Genomic DNA, 27,988 nt, shown 5'->3' with positions numbered 1-27,988 from the left:
ATTTTCTTCGCAAAGACAGAGAATATCAAAAATAATGATTAATCCGATGGCAAATCCAATTATTGCATAAACAGAATCCATCACTAACCCAGGCACACAAGAAGCATTATCAGAGTTCAAGGAAGCATTCCAGCCAGGCAAAAATACTCAAGGGGGGTACAAAGCCAGGCCAGCTTGAGGAGTGGCTGGGGAGAGTACCAAAGGCTAGATAGAAAGGCCTCAAGGGCCACATTTGGCTCCCAAGCCTGAGATTCCTCAATCCTGCTTTAGTCTGTCCTGAATCTCCAAAGTGCACTGCTTCCATTGGTTCCTCTTGTATCTCTCATCCCAGGTTTTAGTAGACAACACTCCTGCTGCTTTTTAAAAATTAAAATAATCCCAGCCACATTGCTTTGTTTTTTTGTTTTAAAAATATGCAAATTGCTTATTTCTAATGAATTGCCACATGCTAATTTCAGTGATGACACGAGAATTCATGTCTTGCTATAAACTGTGTTGAACCCCTTCCCCCCTCTTCTCCAGTGTTAAACAGTTCTGTCTTTCCTTTGATGACCAGACAGTTCTCATTGACCTGTTCTTCAATTTATTCTTCCTTGTTTACTTTGGATTGCGGGTAAGAGATGTTTGCAGTTTTTTTACAAAATAAATGAATAGGGAAAGTCATGAGCATTCAGAAAGTAACACAGAGACAGTAGAATGATACTAGGAAGAGTGAAGGAGATATCTCTCCCTCCACACACACACTAAGGCTGAATCCACAAAAATAGCAAGGGAAGAGGTCACGTTTTTTTTTCCAGACTGCTGGCGAGGGGTCACGTGATGGAATGCATGATGGAAGACATCTGGCAGGCACCTGGTTGCTGGTGGCAGGGGGAAAGGGAAGAACATAAGAAGAGAGCTATGCTAGTGGGGCGGTATAAAAATTTAACAAATAAATAAATAAATAAATAAGAGTTTGCTGGATCAGGTCAATGGCCCATCTAATCGAGCATCCTGTTCTTACAGTGGCCAACCAGATACCTATGAGAAACCTGGTAGCAGGACATGAGTGCAACAGCACTCTCCCCTCCTGCATTTTCCAGTAACTGATATTCAGAAGCATGCTGACTCTGCCCATGGAGGCAGTGCAAAGCTGTCATGGCTAGTAGCCATTGATAGCCTTATCCTCCATGAATTTGTCTAATCCTCTTTTAAAGTTATCAAAGTTGGTGGCCATCACTGCTTCCTGTAGGACCGAATTCCATAGTTTAACTATGAGCTGTGTGAAGAAATACTTTCTCTCGTCTGTCCTGACAAACAAAAGAACTGCCAAATTTCTTCCATCTCTGCAGTCTATTCAGTTCTTCCTCATGTGTTAGCTGTGTGAAGGATGCCAGCTTGGGGGTGCTCCTGGATACAACCTCATCACTAGAGGTACAGGTGGCCTTGGTGACTAGCAGTGCCTTTTTCCAGCTCTGGCTGGTTTGCCAGTTATGACCCCTTTTGGATAGAGATGATGAGGCTACAATACTCCATGCTCTGGAAACTTCCAGACTGAATAATTGCAATGCATTCCATATGGGGCTGCCTTTGACGATTACTCAGAAAGTTTAACTGGTCCAAAATGCAGCTGCCAGATTTCTGGCTGGGGTTCCATGTAGATCTCATATAACCCCTATTTTAAAACAGCTGCATTGGTTGCCAGTTCATTTCTGGGTTCAGTTGAAGGTGCTCAGGGTAGTATTTAAATCTCGAAATGACTTAGGCCCCAGATATCTGAAAGGCTTCTTCCTTTCCATCAGCAGAAGGGGTTCTATTAGCAGTTTTCTACCCGCTAGATCAGGATGGAGGGCATTCTCTGTGACAGCCCCTAAGTTGTGGAACTCCCTCCCCACAGAGCTGTATCTGGAACCTTCAATATACAGCTTTTGCTTTATGCTGAAGATGCACCTCTTTGCAATTCTTTTCTCATTTAAATGTGGGTGCAACTGTAGATCCATATTGAGTAATAATGCTATTTTAATATTGTTGAACAGATCAGCATGCTTAGGTCTGCTCCCTCCAGACCTCCTCTTTTAGTCCAGCTTATTGCTATAGGGCGGTCTAAAAATGTAATAAAATAAATAAAATAAAATAAATCAAGTTTCATTCAAAATGTGAGCTGAAATTTCTCAGAAGAGAATTTTCTGAGGAAAAAAAATACTGATGGGAGAATTTCACCTCCTGCCCACAAGAACATTTGGCAAATCCTCCCTCTCTGATTTTCACCATCCATAAATAGCATAGAGAAATTGTCTGATCATTGAGCATGCATAAGTGTGTGTGGCACTTAGGGATGGGGGAGAATTTCAATTCAGTTTGTATTTAAGGCCACATTTATCAAATTTGCACATTCTGAAACTATATGAGAAGCAAAACATTGCCATCCTTCAAAATACACACTTATCTGGATTTTGCGATGCCATTCTCCAACTAAGCAATGTTTACAGAAATGCTTATATTGGGAGAAAGTGTGCACAAAATGAATATATTGTTGAAAATAACATACAAAAATATATTAGGATAAATAGCTTGCAAAAATATGTACATTAATCAAAACTGCATGCAAAAATGTTAGGAGAAAATTGCACTCAAATTCAAAAGAATTTTCATGACAATATTTTTTTTAAAAAACACCATTTGCTGCAGAAATGTGGATAACTGAATTTGAGATTAGAAAAATGAGAAACTGAGAGAACTGGAATTGACAGATCATTCCATCCCAACCATACACAACCATGTCAATGTGACAGGAGCCCACGTCATGTGGAGGAGCCTATGCAAATACAGCCAGCATCCTCTTCAGACCTTCTTTGAAGTTTTGGAGGGCAGAGCTAGGCCACAGGGCAAAGACACATAGTCCTGTATAACCTTCTATGTATTAACCTTCCATGTGAAAGGCTAAAGCCTGAAATGAAATTGTGTAACTTGTTGAGAAGGATGTATGTTGATTAGATGGTTGGTTGGATGGAAAGATAGCTAGGTAGATATGTTTCTTGAGTCATCTAATTTTGTGCAGTTCTTCTAGTTCTTGGCAGCAAGTGACAAGTTGACATTTTGGCTTGAACTTAATTCTATTGTGGACTTCTTCACCATCACTCCTGTCTGGGTATCCTTCTATTTAGAAAGAAAATGGCTTGGTGAGTACATGCAGAACCCATGCTGTTGCCTCATGCTGCTATGGATATGGGCATGCAGAAGGAAGGGGGTGGTGGGAAAATAGCATAAATAATTCCAGGAAAGACTGGGATCAGAAAAACATTATGCATAGAGAGTCAGAATCCTCTTACGTCAAGGGACTTTGGTGGTGTGGGAGATGGGCTTTGAGGATATAGCCTCTCCTCTTTGGGACTTGCATAGGGAACAAATGCTTAAATCCTAAGTAAAGACAGTGTGACACAATTGTCACACACACACAGAGTGAGAGAGCAAGTGCAAGTGTCCTCTTGGTGGATCATTGCAGGAGAGGGCTTCTGCCTCCCCCCATGGATGTTTGAGGATAATATGGAAATATCTCCATTTACTTGCCCAGGGATCACAGATCCATGTGAAAAAACAAAATATGAAGTCATATCCAGTGCTAGTTCTATTCAGAGTTAATTTCAATAGGTTTATTCTGAATAGTACTTAGTTGAATTCAACCCATAGTTTTTAATCCTTTCTCCAAATCACTGTGATTGGAGTACTCTGGGAACATAATTTGCTGGGATTAAATGCTAAATCTGTTCATCAAAATTGAGGATTACACACACACACCTCCACCCTTCCCTTCTTGAGCTCTGGGCATTTCTGCAGTCAGCCATTGAACCATTAAAAAAAAACAGCCTGCTGCACAATTAATTGGGCAGCTACTTTTTAAAATGCTTTTAATTGATTTATTTAATTAATCAGTGCAGTTCTGTTTCTACTCTGTAGTAAGCCCCACTGAGTTCAATGGGATTTACTCCTAGATAACTATGCATAGGATTGCAGTCTAAATGTTGTACACCTGGCAATAACAGGAGTATATGCACACACACTTTCCATTCTCTCTTGTAGGTTTACGGTTCTTGAGAGCACTCAGATTGATGGAACTTCCCAAAATATTACAGTTTCTCCAGATTACAAGAACTGCGTAAGCCAGACTCACATCATGTCATCTTTCTCATAAGCAATCTATATCTCTTCTCCCCTTTCTCCACCACCTTGAAATTTTGCTGGCTGGGGAGCAAGTCTTTTGCTTAGTGTGGAGTTTTGTATTCTGGATGGGAGGGGGATAACTTGTAGTTGGGAAAAGTAGTAATGATTCAAAGAGAAATCTGTGAAGGTTGGACTTAAAGGGCTCCTACAACTTCTCAAGCTGCTGGGACACACTTAGGATGCTACATCCTCTGAGTTCAATGGATCCAATTAGATTCCAGAACGTTCTTGTGGAATTTCTTCCTGACATGGAGGATCCTGGAAGTGGGCATGGCTGACTAGTTGTAACCCTGAACACTCTGCACTGCAACATTTTATTACTTATCCCAATTGTCCTGTTGAAGTACTCTTGGGATCCCCTGTACACTGGTAGAACACCACAGCAAAGAATCTTGATTCAATGGTATGCACAATCATATCGAGATTGCTTGTAGTGTGGTATCAATGCACACATGCAGACTGGTAATTGGGCATGGAGATATAAATGAACTGCAGGACCTGAAGGCTATGGCAAAGTATGTTCTGTATTATTTTGGATACAGCAGCAGCAAACCTGCAACTGTAACATATGGGGGGAATTAGGATAAAGAAAATTTTGGGATGATGTACAAATATTTTATGAATATTGGTTGCTGGCCACTTTGTGGGAGCCACATGCACCAAAATCAGAATGGAAAATATAATTCGTGAATGAATCCATGTCTGTCTCCAGTTAGGCTTCTAATGATAGCAATACAGTGCCCAACTGGGATCCTAACTATCTGAGAGCTGTTGGGAGGAATAGTTGGATATTACTTTGGCACTGGGCACTATTTTATTATTCATGCTATGTCTTTCCTTCTGTCCAGTACTGCAATCAAGCTCTCCAAACTCCTAGCTGTATTTATCAGTACCTGGCTCACCGCTGCAGGATTTCTTCATTGGGTATGTACAGTGATGCCTTAAGTCAGGGGTGGCTCTTCCCCCCCCATGGGCCATTTTGACAGATGGATGGATTTGGGATTAAGAGGTCTTTGTGAATTCATTCACACCTACACACACCATCATTCATCCAAATCACATACCATGTCCTTACATTCACTCTGTATTTGGGGGAGGTGAGTGAGGGGTGGGTGGTAAGATAACCACCCCAAATTCTTTCTCAACCCACCATTCATCCATTCACACAGAGAGCATGTGTATGGAGTGTGAGTGTGTGAGTGTGTGTGTGAGTGTGTGTGTGTGTGTGTGAGTGAGTGAGTGAGTGAGTGAGTGAGAGAGAGAGAGAGAGAGAGAGAGAGAGAGAGAGAGAGAGAGAGAGAGAGAGTGTCCCACTGTGAATGATGGGTGGAGTTTATTTCCAGTAACATCCCATTTTACCCACAGCATGTTGGGGCCGGGAAGTGTTAAACTTCCCATGATGCCACTCAGCTAACAGAAGAGAAATGGTGGAAAGGAGACTGCAGCAACACTCTCTTTTCATCACTGCTCAGCTGGTTGGTGGGATCAGGGTACCACAAGTCATATAATATTAGACAGTGGGATGCATGTGGCCTGTGAACAGTGGGTTGCCCACCTCTGAAATAGATGTAGAAATTTTATAAAAGACATTTCCTGGAGTTATGAATGCCAAATATTTCTTGGAAAATGTGTACATTGTCCAGAGAATGTACAAATGCAGTTGAGAGTTGTGTATTTTCCAAGGCCTGTTCCAGAGTATGTAAGTTAAAGAGAAAATGTGTACAACTTTCTCATAATGGACAGATTATGTATACATTCTCCATGCGTCATGGTGAATGTGCACAATGAACAGTTCTTATGCACATGAACTGTGTAACTAATACTACCCCTAACATATACATATGAGCAAACGTCCCATATATAATACAAATACCAAAGAAAAATATATAATCACTAAACAGAAAAATATTGCTGTATGATTTTGGTGGCATAACAGATAGACATTTGCAATAGACATTTCAACACTGGGCAAGGGGTTCTTTCGCACTTTTCTTATTAATCAATATTGTCAGCTTGTCCATTTCATCTGTATTCAGGGCTAATCTTATCCTTTCTAATAATATATCCAATGGGTGGTCTTCAGTGCAAGTCCTATTCAGAGTAGATCCATTGAAGTTAACAGGCATGACTATTTAGGTTTTTTTAATTTCAGTGTGTCTACTCTGAACAGGACTTAGTTGAATGCAAGTCTATATTTGGTAACTTTCACCATTAATAAAGAATTCATAAAAATGCTGTGTTGTTTTTTAATCATTTGAATAACAACATTCCAAATGAGTCTAATTTTAATTTACACCTGGACCTTGGATATATGCCACATTTTTTCAAAATTCAAGGAGAGGAATACTTTTCACAGAATGTTGGCCTCTCCAACCCTTAACATTATTCGTTAATCTATTTTTATTGATTTTATGTAGGGAGAGGTATCGTCTCTATGACTATCCTGCCAGGTCTTAACACAGAGCTCTGGACAGCTCTGAATCAAGTGAGCAACTTGATCCAACAACATCTATTTATTTATTTTTATTAGTCGCCCATCTGGCTGGCTGTCCAGCCACTCTGGGCGATGTACAAAATAAAAACATACAAAGACATTAAAAAATTAAAAATCTCAACAATAATAATAAAAGCTAACCCACCCCAAAAGCCTGCCTGAAGAGCCAGGTCTTCAAGGCCTGGCAGACTGGAGCAGATTGATGCCTTTTGCAGCCAGATCCCCCTCTTAGGCTCAACCCCTTTCTTGAAAGGTGGAAGGCTTTACAGGGACAAGCGTATGGCTGGAGCTTTGCACTCCATCACCTGTCCATGAGCTCAAATTGGATGCACTGCCATCTTTGGTGCTCTGGCTTCCATGTAAAATGCTCAATATATGTGATGTCACCTACTATTGCTTCAAGTATGCTGATTTAATATATTGTATCCCACCCTTCTCTCTCTCTCTCTCTCTCTCTCTCTCTCTCTCTCTCTCTCTCTTTCTTGTGCAGATGGAAAACTCTGGTGATCCCTGGGTACAGCACAGAAATTCCCAAAACCTGACTTACTTTGAATGCTTATACTTGATCATGGTAACCATGTCTACAGTTGGGTATGGAGATGTGGTGGTCAAAACCACCTTAGGGCGTGTGTTCATCCTTTTTTTCATCGTTGGTGGTTTGGTAAGAACTATATTAGGATTTGGATTAATAGATAACACTTGCTAATCTACTTTATATATTGGCTTTACCTTCTCTAGAATCCTGTGTCTGACATCCTTAGTCCTATTTAGTTTAATAAATGTCTGGTGTATATCGGAGCAGTCTTTCCTCATAAGCACCTTTTAAGTCGCAGTTCCAAAATGCATGGACCTCTATAGTAACCCATTTGCTAAACTGGCAGGTGGCAACATTGAGGAAGCCACATTGCTGAATATTCTCTAGGGGTGGACTGAAATTCTCCAAGAGTTCAAGAGGAGCTTGAGCAAGTCCCCCCCTTTCCCAAAACTGTGGTAAGAAAATTCTTTTCTGAGAAATTTCAGTACAGTCTGTCAGTTATATGAGCGTGGAAAAGCAAAACCTTCAAAAATGAGTTTTAGCTATTCAGACCATTCACGTCTTACATGTACTTCTGGACACCAAAGACAAACATAGGAAACTACCTTATACTGAGTCAGATCATTGCTCCAGCAGTGGTTCTCCAGGGTTTCAGGCAAATGTCTTCTTTGAAGATGCTGTGGATTGAACCTGGGGCCTTCTGCGTGCAAGGTGTGTTGTCTACCACTGAGCTATAGCCCTTCCCCAAACATTTACATGTGTGGTGAGGAATTGCCTCCTTGTTAACATTCAGTTTTCCTTTTGGAAATATTCTTTGATTTCCTATTTGTTTATTTAAGAATTTCCATCCTGCCTTTCAACCATATGGCACCTGAACAGAGAAACAAATAGGACTGTTTTATTTTATTTTTTAAAAAAGTTAAAACAGAAACCTACAGTATAATACATTAGTATGTGCCTAATTATGTCAGGTTGGGCATTCGAAAGGGAGGGATTGCATACTGTGGGGAGTCCAGCCCATGGAGCCATTGTCTGTCCTCTCCACTGACTATATATTAGTGTGGGATAGCATACCCACAAGATCCTCCGTGGTGCAGAGTGGTAAGCAGCGGTAATGCAGCCGAAGCTCTGCTCATGGCCGGAGCTCGATTCCAATGGAAGGAGGAAGTTGAATCTCCGGTAAAAGGGGTCACGGTCCACTCAGCCTTCCATCTGTCCGTGGTCGGTAAAATGAGTACCTGGCATACGCTGGGGGGTAAAGAAAGACCGGGGAAGGAACTGGCAAACCCACCCCATATATATGGTCTGCCTAGTAAACGTCTCAAGATGTCACCCTAAGAGTCGGAAATGACTCGCACTATAAGTGCAGGGACACCTTTACCTTTAGCATACCCACTCCTAGGGCTGGTGTTGGTTTTGCTCTGCTGCAACAATGTCGTGTTATACAGCCACAAGAGTGGCTGTATACTATAGCCAGCATGAATTTTCACATTCTGCAATGTTAAATTGAAAATACCCCCATGCCATTCTGATGCTTTCCGTAATCTTATTTGAAAACAAAACCTTACAAAAGTATAGTCCTGAACTCAGAAACGCTTGCTTAACAATCCTCTAAATTTTCATGGTGATATACAAAACAGTCAGAGAGAATAGAGAGTTCAAAGTCTAAAGAGAGAGGAAAAAACCCCAGAGCCCTTTTGGACTTTTTTCTGTCAGAGTTCTCATAATCTGTTGAAATTCATTAAAAATCAGCCATGTTCAGAGTACCTATAATCCTATTACTGACCTTGCCCCATGCTCCGACCTTCATCTTCTGCAGTTTAAAAGTTTTAAAAATGCCTGGCTGATTTTTAATTAATTTAAGAAATTTTACATGGAACTCAATGATAGTGTCAGGCATGCTCAGTAAGAACCAACTGTCAGTGTTCTAAAAGCCAGACTCACAGCTGCTGGGCTTGCCTAATCAGGGGGCCACACCTACACCAGACTTTGATTTCATGTGAGACAGTAATGGATTCGCCCAAAGAATCCTGGGAAGTGTAGTTTGTGAAGGGTGCTGAGAGGAGACTCCTATTCCACTGACAGAGCTCCAGTGGCCAGACTGGTTTAGCAGTCAGCCACTCTAAGGTCTGTGAGGGGAACAGGGTGTCTCCTAGCAACTCTCAGCACCTTTCATTAACTACACTTCCCAGGATTCTTTGAGAGATGTCATCATTGTCCAAAGCAAAATAAAGGCCTGGTGTGGATGTGGCCAGGGACAGCTTTGGTTTACATTTGGGTGGGAGGCTACATGTGCCTGCTGTAGAGGAAAAAGGTGGGGGGAAACTTGAAAAGCAACGATATTGTTCACAATGTTTTCCTTTTGGAAAGGAAAGGGCTTCCCCTTTGCCCAGTGCCCACCCATCCATTCTCCTCCCCTCCCCCTCCTCCTCCCTCCCTGCCCCTCCCCCGGGTCAGTGTTGGACTACAACCTGGGAGACCAGGGTTCAAATCCCCACACAGCCATGAAGCTCACTGGGTGACTTTGGGCCAGTCACTGCCTCTCAGCTTCAGAGGAAGGCAATGGTAAAACCACCTCTGAATACCTTTTACCCTGAAAACCCTATTAATAGGGTCGCCATAAGTCAGGATTAACTTGAAGGCAGTCCATTTCCATTTTCAAACATGATTGCACAGAAATAAACCCCATTGAACCCAAAAAGTATGTAAATGATCAAACCCACCCTCCCTTCTCCTTCCTATCCCCTCCCTCTTGCTCTTTCCCTCCCCCTCCCTTTGCCCCTCCCTCCTCATCCCCTTCCAATCCCCTCCTTCCCCTTCCCCTTCCTCCTCTCCATGGTCAGTTTTACCTATCTTAAGCATGATTGCATGGGAGTAAATCTCATTGAACTCTATAAGCATGCAAATGATCAAACCTGCCCTCCCCTCCCCTCCCTCTTCCTTTGTCCCCCTCCAATCTGCTCCTGCCTATTCCTGCTCCCCCTTCTTCTCCCCCATGGTCAGTTTTACCTATCCTAACCATGATTGCATAGGAGTAAATCTCATTGAACTCAATAAGCATGCCAATGATCAGACCTGCCTTCCCCCACCTTCCCCCGCCTTCCCCTCTTCTCTCCCTTCCTCCTCCCCTCCCCTCTACTTTCTTCTCCCCTGCCCACTCTAGCCCTCCCTCCCTCTTCCCCCCGGTCAGTTTCACCTATCCTAAGCATGATTGCAGGGGAGTAAATCCCATTGAACTCAATAAACATGCAAATGATCAAACCTGGCCTCCCCCTCCTGCCTGCTTCCATCCCCATCCCCTGTGCTCAGATTCACCTATCCTAAGCATAATTGCAGGGGAGTAAATCCCACTGAACTCAATAAGCATGCAAATGATCAATCCATTATCAGCAAACTTGCACAGTTTCTTACCTCACCATATGCTCAAAGGCACATGTTACCAAATTCTTCCAAGCTACACAGCAAGTGGATTGGACTGTGAAAGACCAACCCAAATGGTGTTTGCATTTTGACAAATTTGTAGGGCAGTCCAATATCTCTGAGAGGAGGTCAGGTCTCCTGCTCCCCTGGTGCATTCACTATAGCTGCCCAATTTCCCTGCTCTTTAAAGTTTGATAGAAATATCTGTGGGCTATAGGTACGTTCTTAAACAGCAGTGTTTTTTTGTCTATTAGTGAATATCTTTATTACACCCCATGGGAATGAATGGCAATCATTGCAAATTGATCAATTCAGGAGTTATACTGTAGTGAGAGATGATGATGATAATCATCATTTTTGTTGTTGTCCGCGTCTCACCCAGAGTAGGTTACATAGATTTAAAGGTAGGTTACATGGATTTAAACATACATAAAACCATATATACTTTTTAAAATACAAAAACATACAAAGAATCATACATGAACAAATTCTTAAAATTCTTAAAAAGGGGTAAAAATTTAATCAAATGGTTGAATAAGAAGATGGGCCTTCAGCAGCTGCCTAAAAATGGGAAGAGAGGGGCTGATCTTACCTCACAGGGGAGGGCAATCCATAGTCTAGGGGCCACGACAGAGAAGGCTCTGTTGCAAGAATTCAGGCTTCAGATATTGTAGGCACTTGTGTGATGGGCATGACTAATGAGGGGAAGTCGGGCAGACAGATACCTTGGTCGCAAACCATTTATGACTTTAAAGAACAAAATCAGCTCCTTGGAATGTACTTGGAAGTAAACTGGGAGCCAATGTAGGTCTTTTAGCACAGGGGTAAATATGTTAAATTTAGTGATCCACATTGGCACATAGTAGCAACCATAATTTGACAGCTGTCCAGTTCAGATATAACAGGGGTATCCAATGTGGTGCCTTTCAGACACTGTTGGGCTTCAACTCTCATCAGCCCAGCAAGAATGGCTAATGATCAGGGGTGATGGGAAATGGAGTACAACAACATCTGGAAGATAGCACATTGACTACCCCAGAGATATGACAACAAGCTATGATTTGTCATTACACGAATGAGCTAGTATGAGGATAAAGCTGACACACTCCCTCCCCTTCATGTGCAAAGAGATGATCTTTTAATTTTCCATTTGGTTTGCTGATAAAAGGAGCACAAATTTTGGCACATATTTGTGCGAAAGTTCACTTTGGTGATTGTGCCATGCATTGAACGGTGCACAAAACATGATGGCAGGCAAAGTGTTTTCTGAAATTCAGTCTGGGTTGCTAAGAGCACATTCGATTTCAGGAAAATAATCGAGATTATATATTGCTGCTATTCTAGATTCTCTTTGCCAATTTGGTGCCTGAAATGGTAGACATTGTTGGAAGCACAAAAATCTACAAGGGTTCCTACGCATCTGTGAAAGGCAGAAAGTGAGTGATTTCAAGTTCATTTTTATTTCAATTTCTTTAAAAAAAACACCCTTGAATGTGAAAAATTATTGCAATTGGTATCACTCGATTATACTGATTCACTTCTTTTGCCAGTTGTTCAATAAGGAATCATGTCTATTTTCTCCAAGGTTGGAGATCATCATCATCATCATTTGAGCCCTGGGCTTTTCTGGGAGGAAGGGTGGGATATAAACTTAATAAATATATAAAATAATAAATAAATTAGCATCATCATCACCAGTAAGTCCAAGGGTGGTTCACAACAATATAAAATACACTATTAAAACAGTTTAAAACAAATTAGCAGTGGATGTAGTCTCCATTCTTCCCATATGTCTTCCCACACTTTTACCCTCTGAAACATCACTCTTTACCCTAGGCTACCTCCAGCATTTTAAGAGCAATTTATGATATGGCAGGAGTGCCTGCTATAAAACAGCATTCATTTATTTATTCATAAATCACAGCTTTATTATCCTGAAATGTAATAGTACAACAGGAAAATTTGCATTCCAAAAAGATTTGGTCCACATTATATTTTCACCCTTCCCTTCCTTCAGCCTATCCATCTTTTACTTATAGAACTGTAGGTTCCTCCATAAGGCTGCATTCAGACATGGAATTTATTGCTTTAGTTTAACGGATTAAAATGGTAGTGCTTCTCTGTCCTAATTTCTAAAATTCCTTTCACACTGCAGTACCTGCTGCATTAAGGAACCGTGGCTTTTTCGGTGGATATGCATTTCACGCAACTGTCTTTCACACTGCTGCAGTGAAGTGCACCTTATTTTCATCCCTTACCTGTTATATATAAGTGCACTGTAGTTCCCCCATAATTCCCTGCTTGAGTTATTGTCTGGGCACAGGGGTCTGTGTGGGAAAACGAGGAAGGGGATGCTGCTACCCTCGCCTATGCCGGAATACAGGTACAATTTTCATCAGGCCAAAAAAATTAGCACGTGCCTGAAAGGCAGGAATGCATTGCATGCTGGGATGCCTGTCACATGAGCAGCTACAGCTAGTGCAAAGCTCCTGCCATCTTCCAGGTTCCTAGACTTCCCAGATGATTTCTCGTATTATTTATCACGAAATTAGCACTAAATGTCCATTAGAATTCTGGAACTAGCTTGTATGTCATGTGAAAGGTCAAAGATACTGCTCAAATTACCAGGCACGAAATAGTCAGAATAATGGAATAAATGCAGTGTGAAAGCTGCCTAAGTGTTCTTTTGTCCTCCCAGAGCCCTATCCTAGTATGTCTAAACCACATGTTTTGTAAATTGTTTATCAAGATATTTTTGATTAAGTCATATATAAATATTTGCTGAATAAATAAATATGGCAAAGGGATGCAAAAGAGAGAGGTATAAACAAAATGATACTGGGAAGAGAAACCATACATTGCTGAGCAGGAAGCATAGTCCTCAAGGGATTTCTACATTTTCTTTTTTGGGAATGTCCCCCCATTGCTTCTAATGGGAAAGAAAATCAGTCTGCCAATTCCAGGACTGATGTATTTACACACACACACACCGCTGCATGCATACCAGAAGAATGGGAGGGCTTTGGATGGAATGCATTTAAAGTCTCTCCCAGTCCACGCTGGAACACTCCAGAATGACCCCTTTTTGTTGCTACTATGGACAGAACATGGTTTTCATGCCCTCAATGGAGAAGCTTGCAAGGATGAACCTCCCTCTCTGCAGGGCAAAAGGTCAGATCTGCTCTACATTTTGGCCATCAGAGCACCTTTCCAGGGACTATATTTATTTATTTTATTAATTTATTTAAAGCCATTTTTACCCCACTCTTTAGCTGAAAAGATTCCTAGAGAGGCTTACACAATATTAGTAAAAACAAACAAACAAGAAACTCCCTTCTTGCAGGCTTACAATCTAAAGGACACAACTAGGAAAAAAGGTATTGTTTACTCTAGCCTTTCCTGAAACTATAGGATTACTCTGTAAACATACGATGCATTGATATCCCAAATCTCCGAGCGGTGAGATTTCCGGGGTCCCTGCACTCCTCCAGGGTTTGGTTTCCTTTGGAAAGAAGGTCAGCGGAGACTGCAGTGTCTTTATGAAATATGGTTTGTTTATTTACACACATTCCAACCTGAGCTTAAGATGGAGGGGGTTCAAGGCATCAGCAGTCCAATATCCAGCTTTCCCATCAATGCTACAGGAGGCACCCCAAACGCCATGGTACAGACAGCCAGTCTCTCTGCCTGCCTGCCTGCAGTTACCAGCCTTTTTCTAGACACAACTAAAACTACAAAACTCTTCTGGGCTCTAGGAGGGGGGGCAGCTCTCCTGAAGAGTTTCAATGACAAAAGCGTCTTCCTGGCCCATTCACCGTTGCTGAGCAACTGATAGACCCATAATCCTACCTGGCCAATCTATTTGGTTAACAAAGGAAATTCATCTGGCCAGCAGAACCAGCCTCAAGGCATGGGATTCCAAATCAGAGGCTGGAAAGGGGACCCACAGGAATCATCCATCCCAACTCCCATGCTCATAACAATATCATTAGACACAGCTTCATATATATCCTATTATATAAATAAAAAGCAGTCATAATGTCATCACACATATGTTTGCATCCTGATTCTTTTTATGCAGTTCTTTACCAATCTGCACATGCATGCCTATGTGTTAATAAAATAACTTTATCCAAATTTTGCAATGAAGTTCTCCAACCAATGTTTACAAAAATGCATATGTTAGGTGAAAGTATGCATAAACATGAATATAACAGGAAATAATTCACAAAATGCATTGTAAGAAATTGCTTGCAAAATGTTTACATTAATCAATGCTGCATACAAAACTGTGTTTATTAGGAGGAATGTGTGCTAAAATGCTGTAGAATTTTCATGAGAATTTTTTAAAAAATCACAGATTGTTGCAGAAATGTGGAGAACTGAATTTAAGATTGGAAAAATGAGAAACTGAGAGAACCAAAAATGGCAGATCCTTTGGTCCCTAGTTGGGAGTAAGCCTCATTGAATTCAGCCAGATCTATTTGTGATGCACACATCCCAGGTTACAATATTTATTGTATGTATTATTTAACAAAAGTTATAAACAGCTTCATTGACAAAAACTTCAAAGCTGATTACAATATGGATTTGGACTGAAACACTGGCTGTTACAATGGCCACCAGTTTCATAATTTGGAGTATCATGCTACTTTTTTTTCAGACAAGAAAATGAACTGTGGACATTTATTTTTCCTGTAGATATATTGTGGTCTGTGGTGATATCACTCTGAATAGTGTAACTGCTTTCCTAAGGGATTTCCTATCCCAAACTACAGGAGAGGTTACTGAGATCATCTTCCTGGGAGAGTAAGTATTACATCTACTCTGTGAAATATCACATTGGGTGGTGACCAGCAAACTAGTTCCATCAAGATTTATGATTGTGCAATGGAATTTCCCCCCTTTTCTTCCACTGTGCACCCCCTAAATCTGTTTGGGGTTTTCCCCCAACCCTCCAGAGCAGATCTGGGAACAGCGTGGGACACACATTGGGGGGGGGATCTGTTGCACAAACTTAAATCCTTGCACTGATGCAATGAGTTACATAGCACTACATTGGATGCAACCCATTGACGTCCATGGATAACCCAGCCTCCAAGAGGTCTTCTGTGTCTTTAAAAGTTGTGCAGGGGGAAGGGAGAATTCCACCTTGTGGTTTTTCCCATTACAGTGTTGCAAAAACACATCCACTTGGCTGACTTTCTCTTCTCCTAAAGATACAGGATCAGTCTCAGGACATGAACCTGGCAACCCTATTCCAATCCTACCTAGCCACAAAGCATATATATATAATAAAGTTACGGTTTATTACTACAAAGAGGAAAAATCATACATGCTGAAGCAGCCATGTGGCTTCCACTCATGGAGCCATTACTAACTAATTGAGAACAAAGACAGGAAGAGAAGGGAGGAGGGGAGGAGCAAACACCTACAAAAACAACAAACACTTTAGAGGAAGAATTAGCAGATGGAAGGATAGATTGCCTTTCTGTGTATCACCCCCCCATACCCACTAGTTCAGGTTGCTTGTAACATGTGTTGATTCTTTACTCCTAACAATTGTGAGGATAAACTGGAGGAGGAAGAATTAGGTACACCATCTTGAGTGATAGCACTGCACCAAATAAACAAATAACAGTAGCCACTTGTTACAACTTCTTTCCTTTAAGAGGTGGGCAGTATATTGCCAAAGCTTAGGTTCCTTCAGAGCCCCAAGTCCACTCTGTGTTTTAGAGGAGAGCTGATGAGTCCTTTATTCCTTTCTTCAGGAGGCCCAGGACTTTCCTCTTGATCAGGTGCCCCACCTTCAAACAGCATTGTCTAGCCTCTCCGTCTAATTATATTTTATGCATTCTCGGCTTTCCTTCTCTCTGTCTTCCTCCCTTTCCAGAGATGTGAAGTTCTTGTATTACTTGAGTCCTCACGTTATCCTGAATCCTCCCCCACTTGCCATTTTGCTTTCTTCCCACATGGTGACAAAGGCTCCCAGATGCATTCCTCACTATGCTGTCGAGAATCCCAGTAAAAAGGCTGCTGCTGCTGTTTATTTCTCTGTTTATATACTGGCAGAGATGGGTCTGATGCCCACAGTGCCATCTTGGCACCACACCTGACTATTTCCTCCTCAGCTGTGTTTACATTTAGCTGGGATGGGACCAGCAAGGACTGGACATGAGGATCCCCTGTCAGCAGCCCCCTACCACTTCAACTGAAGTCAGTTGGATTTGCTTCTTGCATAAACATGCATGGGATTGGGGGTCACCCCAGTCTCTCTATTGAGAAGCCTGTTTAAGGGCTCGTGGCACTGGTGTTATGTCCAGAGGAAAGCAAAGCAAAGTGAGGCACTAAGCAAGAGTGACCAGCTCTCACCTTCAAACTAATGGGGGGAAGCCCATCTCTCAGTCACACCTTTCTTGAACACTCAGAAAAGAAACAGCCAAAACCATTCCTACAGATGCATGAATCATCTGAACTGCCACACAAGTGACATTTCATAACAAAAGACATAGGTGTAGAGTTCTGGAGATATCTTGAGCTAATTAGTTGCCATGCCACAAGGAAAAAAGCCTAGGCTGAGAGAGATTTATTTTTCCTGATTTTTGTCTTGGTGCATGACAAAAGGGGTGAGGTTGGAAGCTCTTAAGAAATGCAGGTGAAAGTCTCTTGCCCTGATGAACACAGTATTAGCAACAGGCCCTTGCTTGCTGAAAAGGAATGATAGGGTTGGACTGTTCAGGATGGGCAAAAGGAAGATTTTATTTTATTTATTTATTAAATTTATATCTCCCTCTTCTTCACAGAAGGAGCCCAGGGCTGCAAAGAAAACACTAGAAATACTCTAAAACATCTTAAAAACATACTTTATGATATTGTTATGGCATGGGGATTGGAATGGATGATTTCTGTGGGTCCCCTTTCCAGCCTCTGATTTGGAATCCTATGCCCTGGGGGCTGGCTCTGCTAGCCGGATGAATCTCCTTTGTTAATCAAATAGAGTGGCCAGGTAAGATAATGGGCTCTATCAGTTGCCCGGCAACAGAGAATGGGCCAGGAAGACCCCTTTTGTCATTTAAACTCTGCAGGAGAGCCTCCCCCCCACTCCTGGCAGCTAGCAGAAGTTGTGCTTGTAGTTTGAGTGTGTCCACAGAATTGCTGCGAACTGGAAGCAAGCAGAGAGAGACTGGCTCTCTGCACCATGGCATTTGGGGTGCCTCCTGCAACCCAGATGGAAAAGCTGGAGATTAGACTGCTGATGCATTGAACCCCTCCATCCTTGAGCTCTGCTGTCTCTCTCTTTCTTTGCATGAAAAGGGGCAAGAGGTGGGCTGGAGGCTGCTGTTCACTCTGCCTTCTATTCTTCACCCTTCCATGTGCATCTATTGCAAGAGCAAAGCAAAAGCAAGTGATACACAAGAAAAGCTGCTGCCAGAACCACTTGGCTCACACTTTAATTCAACTTCCTCTAAGTTGGATTGAAATTCAATGGTGGCTGGTACCCATTGGGCCTGGTAGGGGGAAGGCAAGGAGCCCCAACAGTAGGTGGAGCCACAGCTAGGCAGAAACAACTGACTTCAGTTTTGTCCCCATTCCTCCTCACTGCTGAGTTGTGCAAGGGCAACACTGAGACTAAGGAGGAAGCTGACAGGCAATGCCACTTCCTGGACTGGTTGTAAGTAAGAACTTAAGAAGAGCCAGCTGGATCACGCCAATGTCCCATCTAGTCCAGCATCCTATTTTCACAGTGGGCAACCAGCTACCTATGAAGTGCGCAAGCAGGAGGTGAGCACAAGAGCACTCTCCTCTCCTATGGTTTCCAGCAACTGGTATTAAGAAGCATACTGCCTCTGACAGCCTAAGACTGGTAGGGTAGCACCCCATTTACTGGACTGGCCACTACTGGTTTGAAGCATGATTCAGCTGTATTCCAGTGGACACTATCCTTTCCCAGTAATCCCCCTTTGAAGCTGTCCAATTAGCAGCAGTCTCTATATCTAATAGTGAATTCCATATCTATGCACCATTTCAGGAAGACCTTGTTTTTGTCTTTCCCAAACCTTCTTATGTTCAGCTTCATTGGAGAGGCCCAAGTTCTAGTATTTTGACAGAGGAAGAAAAATATCTCTATTCACTTTCTCCAAACCCAGCATAATTTCATGTGCCCCTGTCATGTCTCTCCTTCCTCACCGTTTTTCCCCAAACTAAAAAGCCCTAAATATTGTAACCTTTCCTCACAGGGGAGTTGTCCTTGATCATTTTGGTTGCATTGAGATCTTAAGTATCACCATTAGGGGTGTAATTCTTTAAAACAATCTCCCACACACACAGTGGCGTCACTAGGGTTGGTGTCATCCAGTGCGGGGCCTGATGGCCGCACCAACTGGCTGCCGGGATGCCCCGATCGGCGGCTCTGAGCTGGCGGCAGTCTGGCAAGGATGTGCCCCCGAGCCCTGCCCAGCCCCAGCCCACCGCGGGGAGGGGCTCGCCCACCCACTTGCCCAGAGCCTGCCTTTGGCCCACCACGTCGGGGCGCTGAGGGAGCTGGCGGGCAGCTGTCTGCCAGGGGCGGAGCCTCCTCCCAACAGATCTCCTCCTCCTGGGACTGATTCCCCTTCACACGTCCCTCGCTTCGTCTCCGGTCTGGGCTCCGGGCACCTTTGTGCGGGTTTCACGCACTCCTGGGTTCTGCGCCAGCCTGATGGGAGCCCCTGCAGTGGCTCTGGGTGTCACCCCTCTCATGGTATCACCCGGGTGTGGTCCGCACCTCCCGCACCCGCCTAGTGATGCCTCTGCACACACACACATACACACACACAAACACAGACACACTTTCTTCCATTAACATTACTGTAGATTTTAGAGTGGTACTCAAAAGGCCATTTTGACAACCATTTTTAAAACAAACAAACAAAATAAAAGCACATGAAGAACTAATGGACACCTTCATTCTCCTGTGCAAACATTTCTCCTCTACTTAGAAATCCCCCGTGTCTGGAACTGGAAACTATATTCAGATGTTATGCTGCCCATACCAGTTTCTTCCAAGGTACTGTGATGAAGACTCAAGATCTGCTGAGAGTTCAGGTAAGACTACCTTTTCATCTTCAAAAACAGGCTTCCATGGAACAGTGCCTTAGCTGTGAATTCTCTTTTGTGGAACCAAAGGAATGACAGAAATATTAATAGCTGCCTTATATCAAGTCAGACAATTGGCCCATTTGGTTCAGGGTTGCCTATATTGCCAGGCAGTGGCTCCCTGGCATTCCCAGCCCTACCTTGAAGATACTAAGGATTGAATATGGACCTTCTGGATGCAAAGCATGTGCTATGCCTCTGAGCTTCCCTCCTGTCATTCGTAGTGATGCCGACAAAGTTTGAGACGGAAGGAAATGTCCTCCACTTGAAAGGCACACTCCATTTTGAGATGAGACCCAGCTCCTGTGAGTCTGGAACAGAGATGAAAAGGAATTCAGAATGATCAGAGCATCCTCCAAGAATTCTATATGAAAGTTTGAGTAGTAATTACACAAACAACCAGTAACTAGGGGTTGAAACTTTATCAGAACCACAGCTGAGCTTTTCCAGATTGCTGCCCAGGCAGAACTAACAACTGTTAACAACCAAAATAGAAACTGAAACTAAAGGTAGAGACTCACTCGCTATTGTGCCGGTTCCAGCGCATCTCCACCTCTCTTTTCTGAAAACAGAGGCCCATGACACCAGTCAAACTCTGCCCCTTTTTACTACAAAACATTGTTGGATCAGCTCAAGTGTGTGTTAATTCAGCTTCAGTCAGATTTTGCAACTGATTGGCAGACCAACCCATTGCCTCTCCAGGTGTGGCTAGTGGAAACACTTTGCTGTCGGTGACTCGTGTGCCCACAGCCTTTACTAAAGCAACTGTTTTGCCTATAAGGTGTTAATTTTTTTTAAAAAAAGTATACAGTTCTTCTTATAACTATATAGTGGTGATGGTTTGCCTTCTTTTTAAAGGAATGGAATAGCTATAACTCAGTGATAGAACACAAGCTTTGCATTCAGAACATCTCAGGTTCAGTCTCCAGCATCTTCCAGTAAGACTGGGAAATACCACTGTCTGCAATTCTAGAGAGCTGCTGCTGGTCAGTGCAGACAATGCTGAGCTAGGTGGGCCAATGGTTTGATCTGGTATTAGGCAGCTTTCTTTGTTCCGGGTCTGTAGAACTTTTGGCCCTCCAGATGTTGTTGGACTCCATTTCCCATCAGCTCCAGCCAGCATGGTCAAAAGCCAATGGTGATGGGAGTTGGAGTCCAGCAACATCTGAAATGCTTCAAGTTCTCCATCCCTGCTCTATTCTGTAAGGAAACATGCCCAGTTGCCCACAACACATATTTTCCCAAGGTTACAATTTTGCTCATATAAACATTTCTTTTCTTTATTGCACAAGTGGGCTGACTTTGGATCATGAGAACTGACGTAGGGTCTAGTGGCCACCATTTTACCACCAGAGATCCCTGGTACAATCCATGGCATTCAGGGGAAGGAGGCTGTCAGGCTGTGGCTAGTGAGAGGAACTCCACTGCCATGGCGGAGCTTAAAACAAATGGTTTTTTTAAAAAAAGAAGAAGAGGACAACTGAAGGCACATAAGTCCAGCTCCCTGCTGAAGCTAAGCAGGGTCAGGTCTGGTCCATGCCTGGATGGGAGACCGCCTGGGAACCATACGTAAGCTGCCTTGGGTTTCTAACATGGAAAGAAAGGTGGGGTATAAATGTAATAAATAAAAGTAACTACTACTATCAAGCTTCACCACCCACAAATATTTTCAATAATTTTGTCCTGCCCTGAAAAGAAAAAAAGAAAATCACCATTATATCCTTCTCCAGTTTGCTGCTGCTTGTCAGCCGGGTATCAAATGGGGGGGTGCATTTTTTCCTCATCTCTACTTAGGGGAGATAAGGGGAACTAGCAATGATGAGTGGGTAGCAACAGGAGCAGTGTGCAACTTCTATTGGCAGTCAGGCTCAGGGTAGAAACACACTCACTGTTCTGCCAGTTCCAGTACATCATCACCCATCTCTTCTGAAAACGGGGGCACACAATGCTAGTCAAACCCCACCCCTTTTTACTGTAAAACCTAGTTGGAGCAGCTAGAGTGTTTGCTTTTAAATAAATCAGCTTCACAGAGATTTTACAACTGATGGATCAGCCCGTTCTCCCTCCAGATGTGGCTAATGGAAACACTTTGATCTGGCAACTAGAGTGTTCATAACCTCAGTTTAAAGGGGACTGGATGCTTCTCAAATTACAGCCAGATTTTTATTAATAGTGACACTCTTGAAACAGTGAGGCTGCAATTCTGTTTAGACTTCTTTGGGGAGTAAGCCCATCTGAACACAATTAGACTTATTTCTGAGTAAAGATGCACAATGTTGAACTGCCAGCTTACTTCAAGTCCCTCTTCTCACTTTTCTCTCATTGGGAAACAGATGGAGAATGCTGAAGCATGTCTCATCTTAGCTGACACCTGTTCTGCCCAGCCTTACATTGAGGATACATCTAACATCATGAGGTAAAACAGGATTTGAAAAATGGTTCCCCTGTTTCACTCAAAAACGGCACTTGACACCGAGCCAGGAAATAGAATTGTTCCGTTCTGGCTAATGTTAGGGAGAAATTCAATTCAGTTTGTATTTAAGGCCAAATCTGATCCACACTTTCTGAAACAATGTGAGAACTGAAACATACGCACCCTTCAAAATTTACACGTACCCAAATTTTGCAATGCAGTTCTCCAATCAAATAATGTTTACAAAATGCATATATTAGGGGAAAGTGTCCATCAACATGAATATATTAATGAAAATAACATGCAAAAATGCATAGCAAAATTCAGATTAATGATCAGAATAACCCAACAGTGTGGAGTTGGTTTTAAAAAAAGGAGCCCCAAGGGCCCATCAAGGCTCTCCCCTAAAAATCCTACTCTTGTCCCCAAAAGGAGAGTAGCAAAAGCACAAACTTTAAACGAAGGAGGGCAGGTGCTGCAAAGGAGGAGGAGGAGGTGTTGGGGATAGCGCCTGCTTAAATATCGGTCCAGATACCCCTTCCCAATGGGAAACTCATGCTCTTGTGATTCCGCAGACCCACCAAAGGGTCATGTGGTAACTTCACCCCCTGCTGCAGAGTGGGAGTGGCGCTCTCCTGAACAGTAATTGCCATCAACATGGATTTCATAACCATGAAAGGTGAAATGTTTTTTGCAAATATGATTAGTTTCTTTTGGAGCATCTTCTGATGCTAGGAGAAAAAATGCATGGCTTTGGAAATACAGTTATTTTCTGGGAGGAAAAAGGAAGGTGGCTAATTTCAGTTTCACTGAGTGCAAACATATTAATAGGTTGCTTTGGGTAGGTGTTTTTGTTAGTATATTGTAATTCTCTGACCACACAATGCACACTGATCAACAGCTTTATTTTTCACGCAGGGTACTGTCCATCAAGAACCACTTCCCAACTACCAGAGTCATAATACAGATCATCCAGTCTTCTAACAAGGTTGGAATATCTAATCTACCTATCTAATCTATCCAATCTATCTATCTATCATAGCAGCTTCACACAAATCCAAGCCAAAGTGGGATGCCTCACAGAGATTCTTAGATTCTCTAAGGTGAGGTACCCCAAGTTAAAGTGGGGGTCTCCCAAAGTGTCTTGTGGCACCTTGGTGCCACAGACACCAACACAGTACTGCAGACAAGTATGAAACTATGTGCTTAAGGATGAGTAGTAGGGAAACTTTTTCACCCCAAGGGCCATATTCCCTTCTTGGCAACCTTCAGGAGTGGTCAAGTCTTTCTTACTGGCAGCACATGTTTGTTTGTTTTAATGGGAAACTTACTATTCTGAAATTTATTGTCCTTTTGTATTTTCTCAAATTTTCTCCTAAAACAGGTCTACCTGCCCAAGCTCCCCAACTGGGACTGGAGGAGAGGGGACAGTATCATCTGTTTTGCTGAACTCAAACTTGGGTTAATAGCACAAAGTTGTTTGGTGCCAGGCTTGACCACACTGTTGACCAGTCTGTTTATTAGGGAAGATTCTCAGGTAATTCCTTATTCCTTTTAATTTATGGGCTGTTGCTTTAACCAGAGCCTTCCTTACTACAGTTTTTTTAATACAGCTGTTTCACCTGTTTACAGTTAAAGAAATAACAGAGAGAGAGGACCAAGCATCTCCCTAGGCCAAGGATGGAGAACCTGTAGCCCTCTTGACATTGCTGGACTTATAGCTAGGGATGTGGAAAGGATTTCCTTAGTCCACTTTTTGCAGTGGACTGTCCAAATTTAACACTCCTAAACTTGCTTGTGCATCAGAATAGAACTCCCAGACCCCAGTCAGACTATGCATTTATCTGGATCTTGCAGTACATTTTTGGTGTATATAAAGTGTACACAAAAATACATATTTTACATAAAAGTTGCCTATAACGTGCACATTTTACTAGTGAATGCATTGAAAAGTGTGTATTTTATGTAAAAGGTGTGCACACTAAAAAAAGACAACATACAATGGATCAGCATCCAATGGAATGGAACTGGATGGGACAGACCTATGTTTGAATACAAGGAAGACCAACATTGTATGGAATTTGCTGCTCAGTCCATCCCCAGCTGCAACTAACATGATATCTAGTCACTAGCCATGCTGTCTGGGGCTGTTGGGAGTTGGAGTCCAAGAACATACGGAGTGCCATAGGTTCCCTGCCCTCATCTAATGAATGTCAAATGAATCTATTGGCTAGCTTTCTGTGTTAACAGAGATGAAATAATTTCCACAGTTTTGCTCCTCTATCATTATTCTGATTTACTCTGTCCTGAATACTTCAGCTTCTGGATTCCAGTTCAATGATAGCCCTATTCAAACATTTTCCTTTTTGGCTAAATCAACATGCAAGAGGGGGAGTGAGAACAAGTGTACTTGCTATGTGATCACTTACCATTGTCATCCTCCATGAGTTAGAGGGACAAGTTTGTTTGTTGAAAAGACTTCTTACCCGCCCTTCACCCTAAGCTCCCAGGGCAGATTACAACAATCGAACATAACATTTTTTTAAAAAGCAGATAAAGTAATTACAGTTCAAAACACATAAAATCATTCCAAGTGGAAATGAACAATATAGGTTGAGCAAAACCAGGGAGTATTTTTTTACACATGTAGGCTCCACACTAGGGATGGAATGATCACTTTCTGTTCTGTCAGTTTCGGTTCTGTCACTTTCAGTTCTCACAGTTTCTCATTCTTCTAATGTTAAATTCAGTTCTCCACATTTCTGCAGCAATGTATGGATTTTTTAAAATTAAAAACATCCTCATGAAAATTCTGCAGTATTTTAGTGCAAGTGTATCATGATACAATGCATTCTTATGTTATTTTCACCACTATAATCATTTTTGCATGCTTTGCCCGAATGCATGCATTTTTTTAAACATTGCTTGGTTGGAGAACTGCATCGCAAAATCAGATAAGTGCAAATTTTTTAGGATACCTATGTTTCGGATCTCATATTGTTTCCAACTGCATTGAATTTCTCCTCCATCTATACTCCACACACATTGTGGAACCTTTTATTCATTACCAATTGGTCTTTGGGTGGATTTGTAAGACCATTTTATCATGGTAGAGTATGTTCTTTGGGAAGAGTGGTAAGCAAGTTGGTGCCTGTGGCAATACCAAGTCATCCCACAGTAAGTGGAAAAATGTTGCTCTAAGTCTTAGCAGGTAATATGCATGCTTAATTATAGTTCCTTGCAGCTCATTGTGAAAGAATGAAACTGTCAGCCATATTGGGTCATGTCCAACATTAGTCCTACTAAGGATGGAAAGATCCATCAATTTCTGTTCTCTCAGTTTCTCATTTTTTTCCAATCTTAAATTTAGTTTGCTGCATTTCTGCAGAATTTGTAATTTTTTTTAAAAAAATCCGCATGAAAATTCTCTACCACATTTCCTTTAATAAACACATTTTGTAGGCAGTTTTGACTAATGTACATATTTTTGCAAGCAATTTCTCATAATATAATGATTTTTGTATGCTATTTCACTTATATATTCATTTTTATGCACACTTTCCCCCAACATACGCATTTTTGTAAATATTGTTTGCTTGGCAAACAGCATTGCAAAATGCATGTAAGTGTGATTTTTGAAAAATGGCTATGTCTTGGTTCTCATATTGTTTTGGAAAGTACGAATTTGATAAATTTAGCTTGAAATGCAAACTGAATCAAATTTCTCACCCAACCCTAAGCCCTACTCAGGGTCAGAGCTTGGAAGTAACTAGTTACAAGTAACAAATTACTTGTAATTCATTACTTTTTTGAGTAACAAGTGGGTAATTCCTTTACATTTTGATTGTAATAGAACTAGGAGTAATTTTATTACTTTTGTGGAGTAATTGTAACGTTTCCAGAATTACTTTTGGGCATTACTTGGGGGGGGAGCAGGGGAAGTCTTCTGCTCTTCTGATTTGTGGATGAAAATCATGTGCCTCAAACTGGGCTTCTGTGTAGTGTCGCTCTTTCCTCATGCTCTGTGGATGGACAGGAGGCGACGAGGGAGGAGGCGGAGAGTGAGATAGGGTGGAGTGGAGAAAACAATTATTTTAAAAAATGGATAGTGGTGGTGAAGAATGGAGTGGAGGGGAAAAGGATCTGGAGGTCAAGAACATGGATAAAGGAGGAGAAGGAGGCAGCAGCAGAATGGAGATGAAGAACTGTGAAGGTGAAAGATGACAATGTGTGTGTGTGTGTGTGTGTATACTGTGTTTGCCCTTGGCACACAAAGTGGCCTCCGCCACCCTTTCTGGCTACTGTGCTGCATTTGCAGTATTTTAACCTTTTTGCATCATTTGAGTGAGTGTTCCTTAGTCGGTGGCAGGGCAGGGTCCGGGAGGTGGTTAAGTGAGAGAGATTATGCTGTCTGTCTGAGTGGGGGGGAGTTTGCACTTGGTTTGACATGCAAAGATCTGAGTAGTGGCCTCAGCCTCCCTCGCTACCACCCTTACCAGTGGAGAGACCACCATTGCTATGTTATGAATAAAAATAATTATTCTACTACCTCTGTATGTGTGTGTTTATTTTTAATGTTGTTTTAGGCTACTTAGATGTGCAGCAGCCAAGGCCAGCACCTTGTAGGCGGTTTTTTTAAAAGTAACTGAGATGTAATTGTAGTGATTACTTTGAAGGAAAAGTAAAGTAATCAGTTACTTTCAGAGCAATTGTAATTGTAACTGAAATTACTACTTTTTGGGGCCATGTAACTGTAACTTATTACTTTTTAAAAGTAATCTTCCAAGCTCTGCTCAGGGTAAATTCTGGCCCTTCCCCCTGCCCCATTTTATGTTCATTTATTTGTTTATTTCATTTTAAAGCAATTTTAAAAGCAGTTTTATAAAACAATAAACTGGCATTATAAAACTGACACTGAAATATAAGGTAAGGGTTAAACCAACAAACAAGCTACAGCCTTAAGCCTCCAAAGAGAACTCAACTCATAATTATATTTGTTACAGAAACTGAACATTCGGATTAGGCACCAGCATGAAATAGAAGGCCAGGATTATAAAGTGATGACTCAGCTTCTTTCTAATGATTTTATGGACATGTCTTTCAGAGAAGCTTCCCGGTAGGTACTGGATTTTCCCCTCACCCCTTAGTTTACTTATAAGCTTATAATATGTCTGCTGGATCAGACCAAAGGCATATCTCATCCAGCATTCTGTTCCCACAACGACTAACTAGATACTTATAGGAAACCCACAGGCAGGACATAAAGGGAATAGCTTCTCCCTGCTCATGTTTCACAGCAACTGGTATTCATAGGCATGCTACATCTGATGTGTCCAATGGGAGGGGGTTAGGGGACACTTGTCCCCCTGGAATTCTAAATGTAATGGTGGGTGGAGTGGGTTGCCATGACCTGTGGTAACAATTCATAGACCTTGCCCCCCCCCATTTTTCTGCAGACACTATTGCCTGATAGTAGAGGCTATACACAACCATCATAGCCACTGATAGCCTGTATCCTCCATGAATTTCTCTAATTCTCATGTTCTGTTAATGCATGAGCAGGTCCATTCTGCCAACCTGATATTGCACACTGTGACAGGGTCTGACAGGGCAACAAGATGATCAGGGGACTGGAAACCAAGCCCTATGAGGAGAGACTGAAAGAACTGGGCATGTTTAGCCTAGAGAAGACTGAGGGGAGATATGATGGCACTGTTCAAGTACTTAAAAGGTTGTCTCACAGAAGAGGGTCGGGATCTCTTCTCAATCATCCCAGAGTGCAGGACACAAACTA

The 27,988-nt window shown here is 42.2% G+C and overlaps 1 protein-coding gene across 1 annotated transcript in view; it reads left to right on the top strand.

Moving 5' to 3' along the window:
* The window catches only part of KCNU1 (potassium calcium-activated channel subfamily U member 1), a 115,928-nt gene that overhangs the window by 7,110 nt on the left and 80,830 nt on the right, over window positions 1-27,988 (top strand). Inside the window, exons 4-16 of the mRNA XM_061593375.1 lie at window positions 523-613; window positions 3,047-3,158; window positions 4,057-4,132; window positions 5,046-5,121; window positions 7,182-7,352; window positions 11,991-12,082; window positions 15,348-15,455; window positions 19,625-19,730; window positions 22,115-22,197; window positions 23,113-23,182; window positions 23,579-23,731; window positions 25,968-25,973; window positions 27,198-27,310. Coding sequence (XP_061449359.1) covers window positions 523-613; window positions 3,047-3,158; window positions 4,057-4,132; window positions 5,046-5,121; window positions 7,182-7,352; window positions 11,991-12,082; window positions 15,348-15,455; window positions 19,625-19,730; window positions 22,115-22,197; window positions 23,113-23,182; window positions 23,579-23,731; window positions 25,968-25,973; window positions 27,198-27,310 — 1,257 coding nt within the window. The remainder of the gene's footprint in view (window positions 1-522; window positions 614-3,046; window positions 3,159-4,056; window positions 4,133-5,045; window positions 5,122-7,181; window positions 7,353-11,990; window positions 12,083-15,347; window positions 15,456-19,624; window positions 19,731-22,114; window positions 22,198-23,112; window positions 23,183-23,578; window positions 23,732-25,967; window positions 25,974-27,197; window positions 27,311-27,988) is intronic.

This window comes from Rhineura floridana, chromosome 12 (genome assembly GCF_030035675.1).
Source record: "Rhineura floridana isolate rRhiFlo1 chromosome 12, rRhiFlo1.hap2, whole genome shotgun sequence".
Taxonomy (NCBI): domain Eukaryota; kingdom Metazoa; phylum Chordata; class Lepidosauria; order Squamata; family Rhineuridae; genus Rhineura; species Rhineura floridana.
The sequence above is the reverse complement of the archived record's forward strand: the minus strand, read 5'-3'. Positions and strand labels throughout refer to the sequence as shown.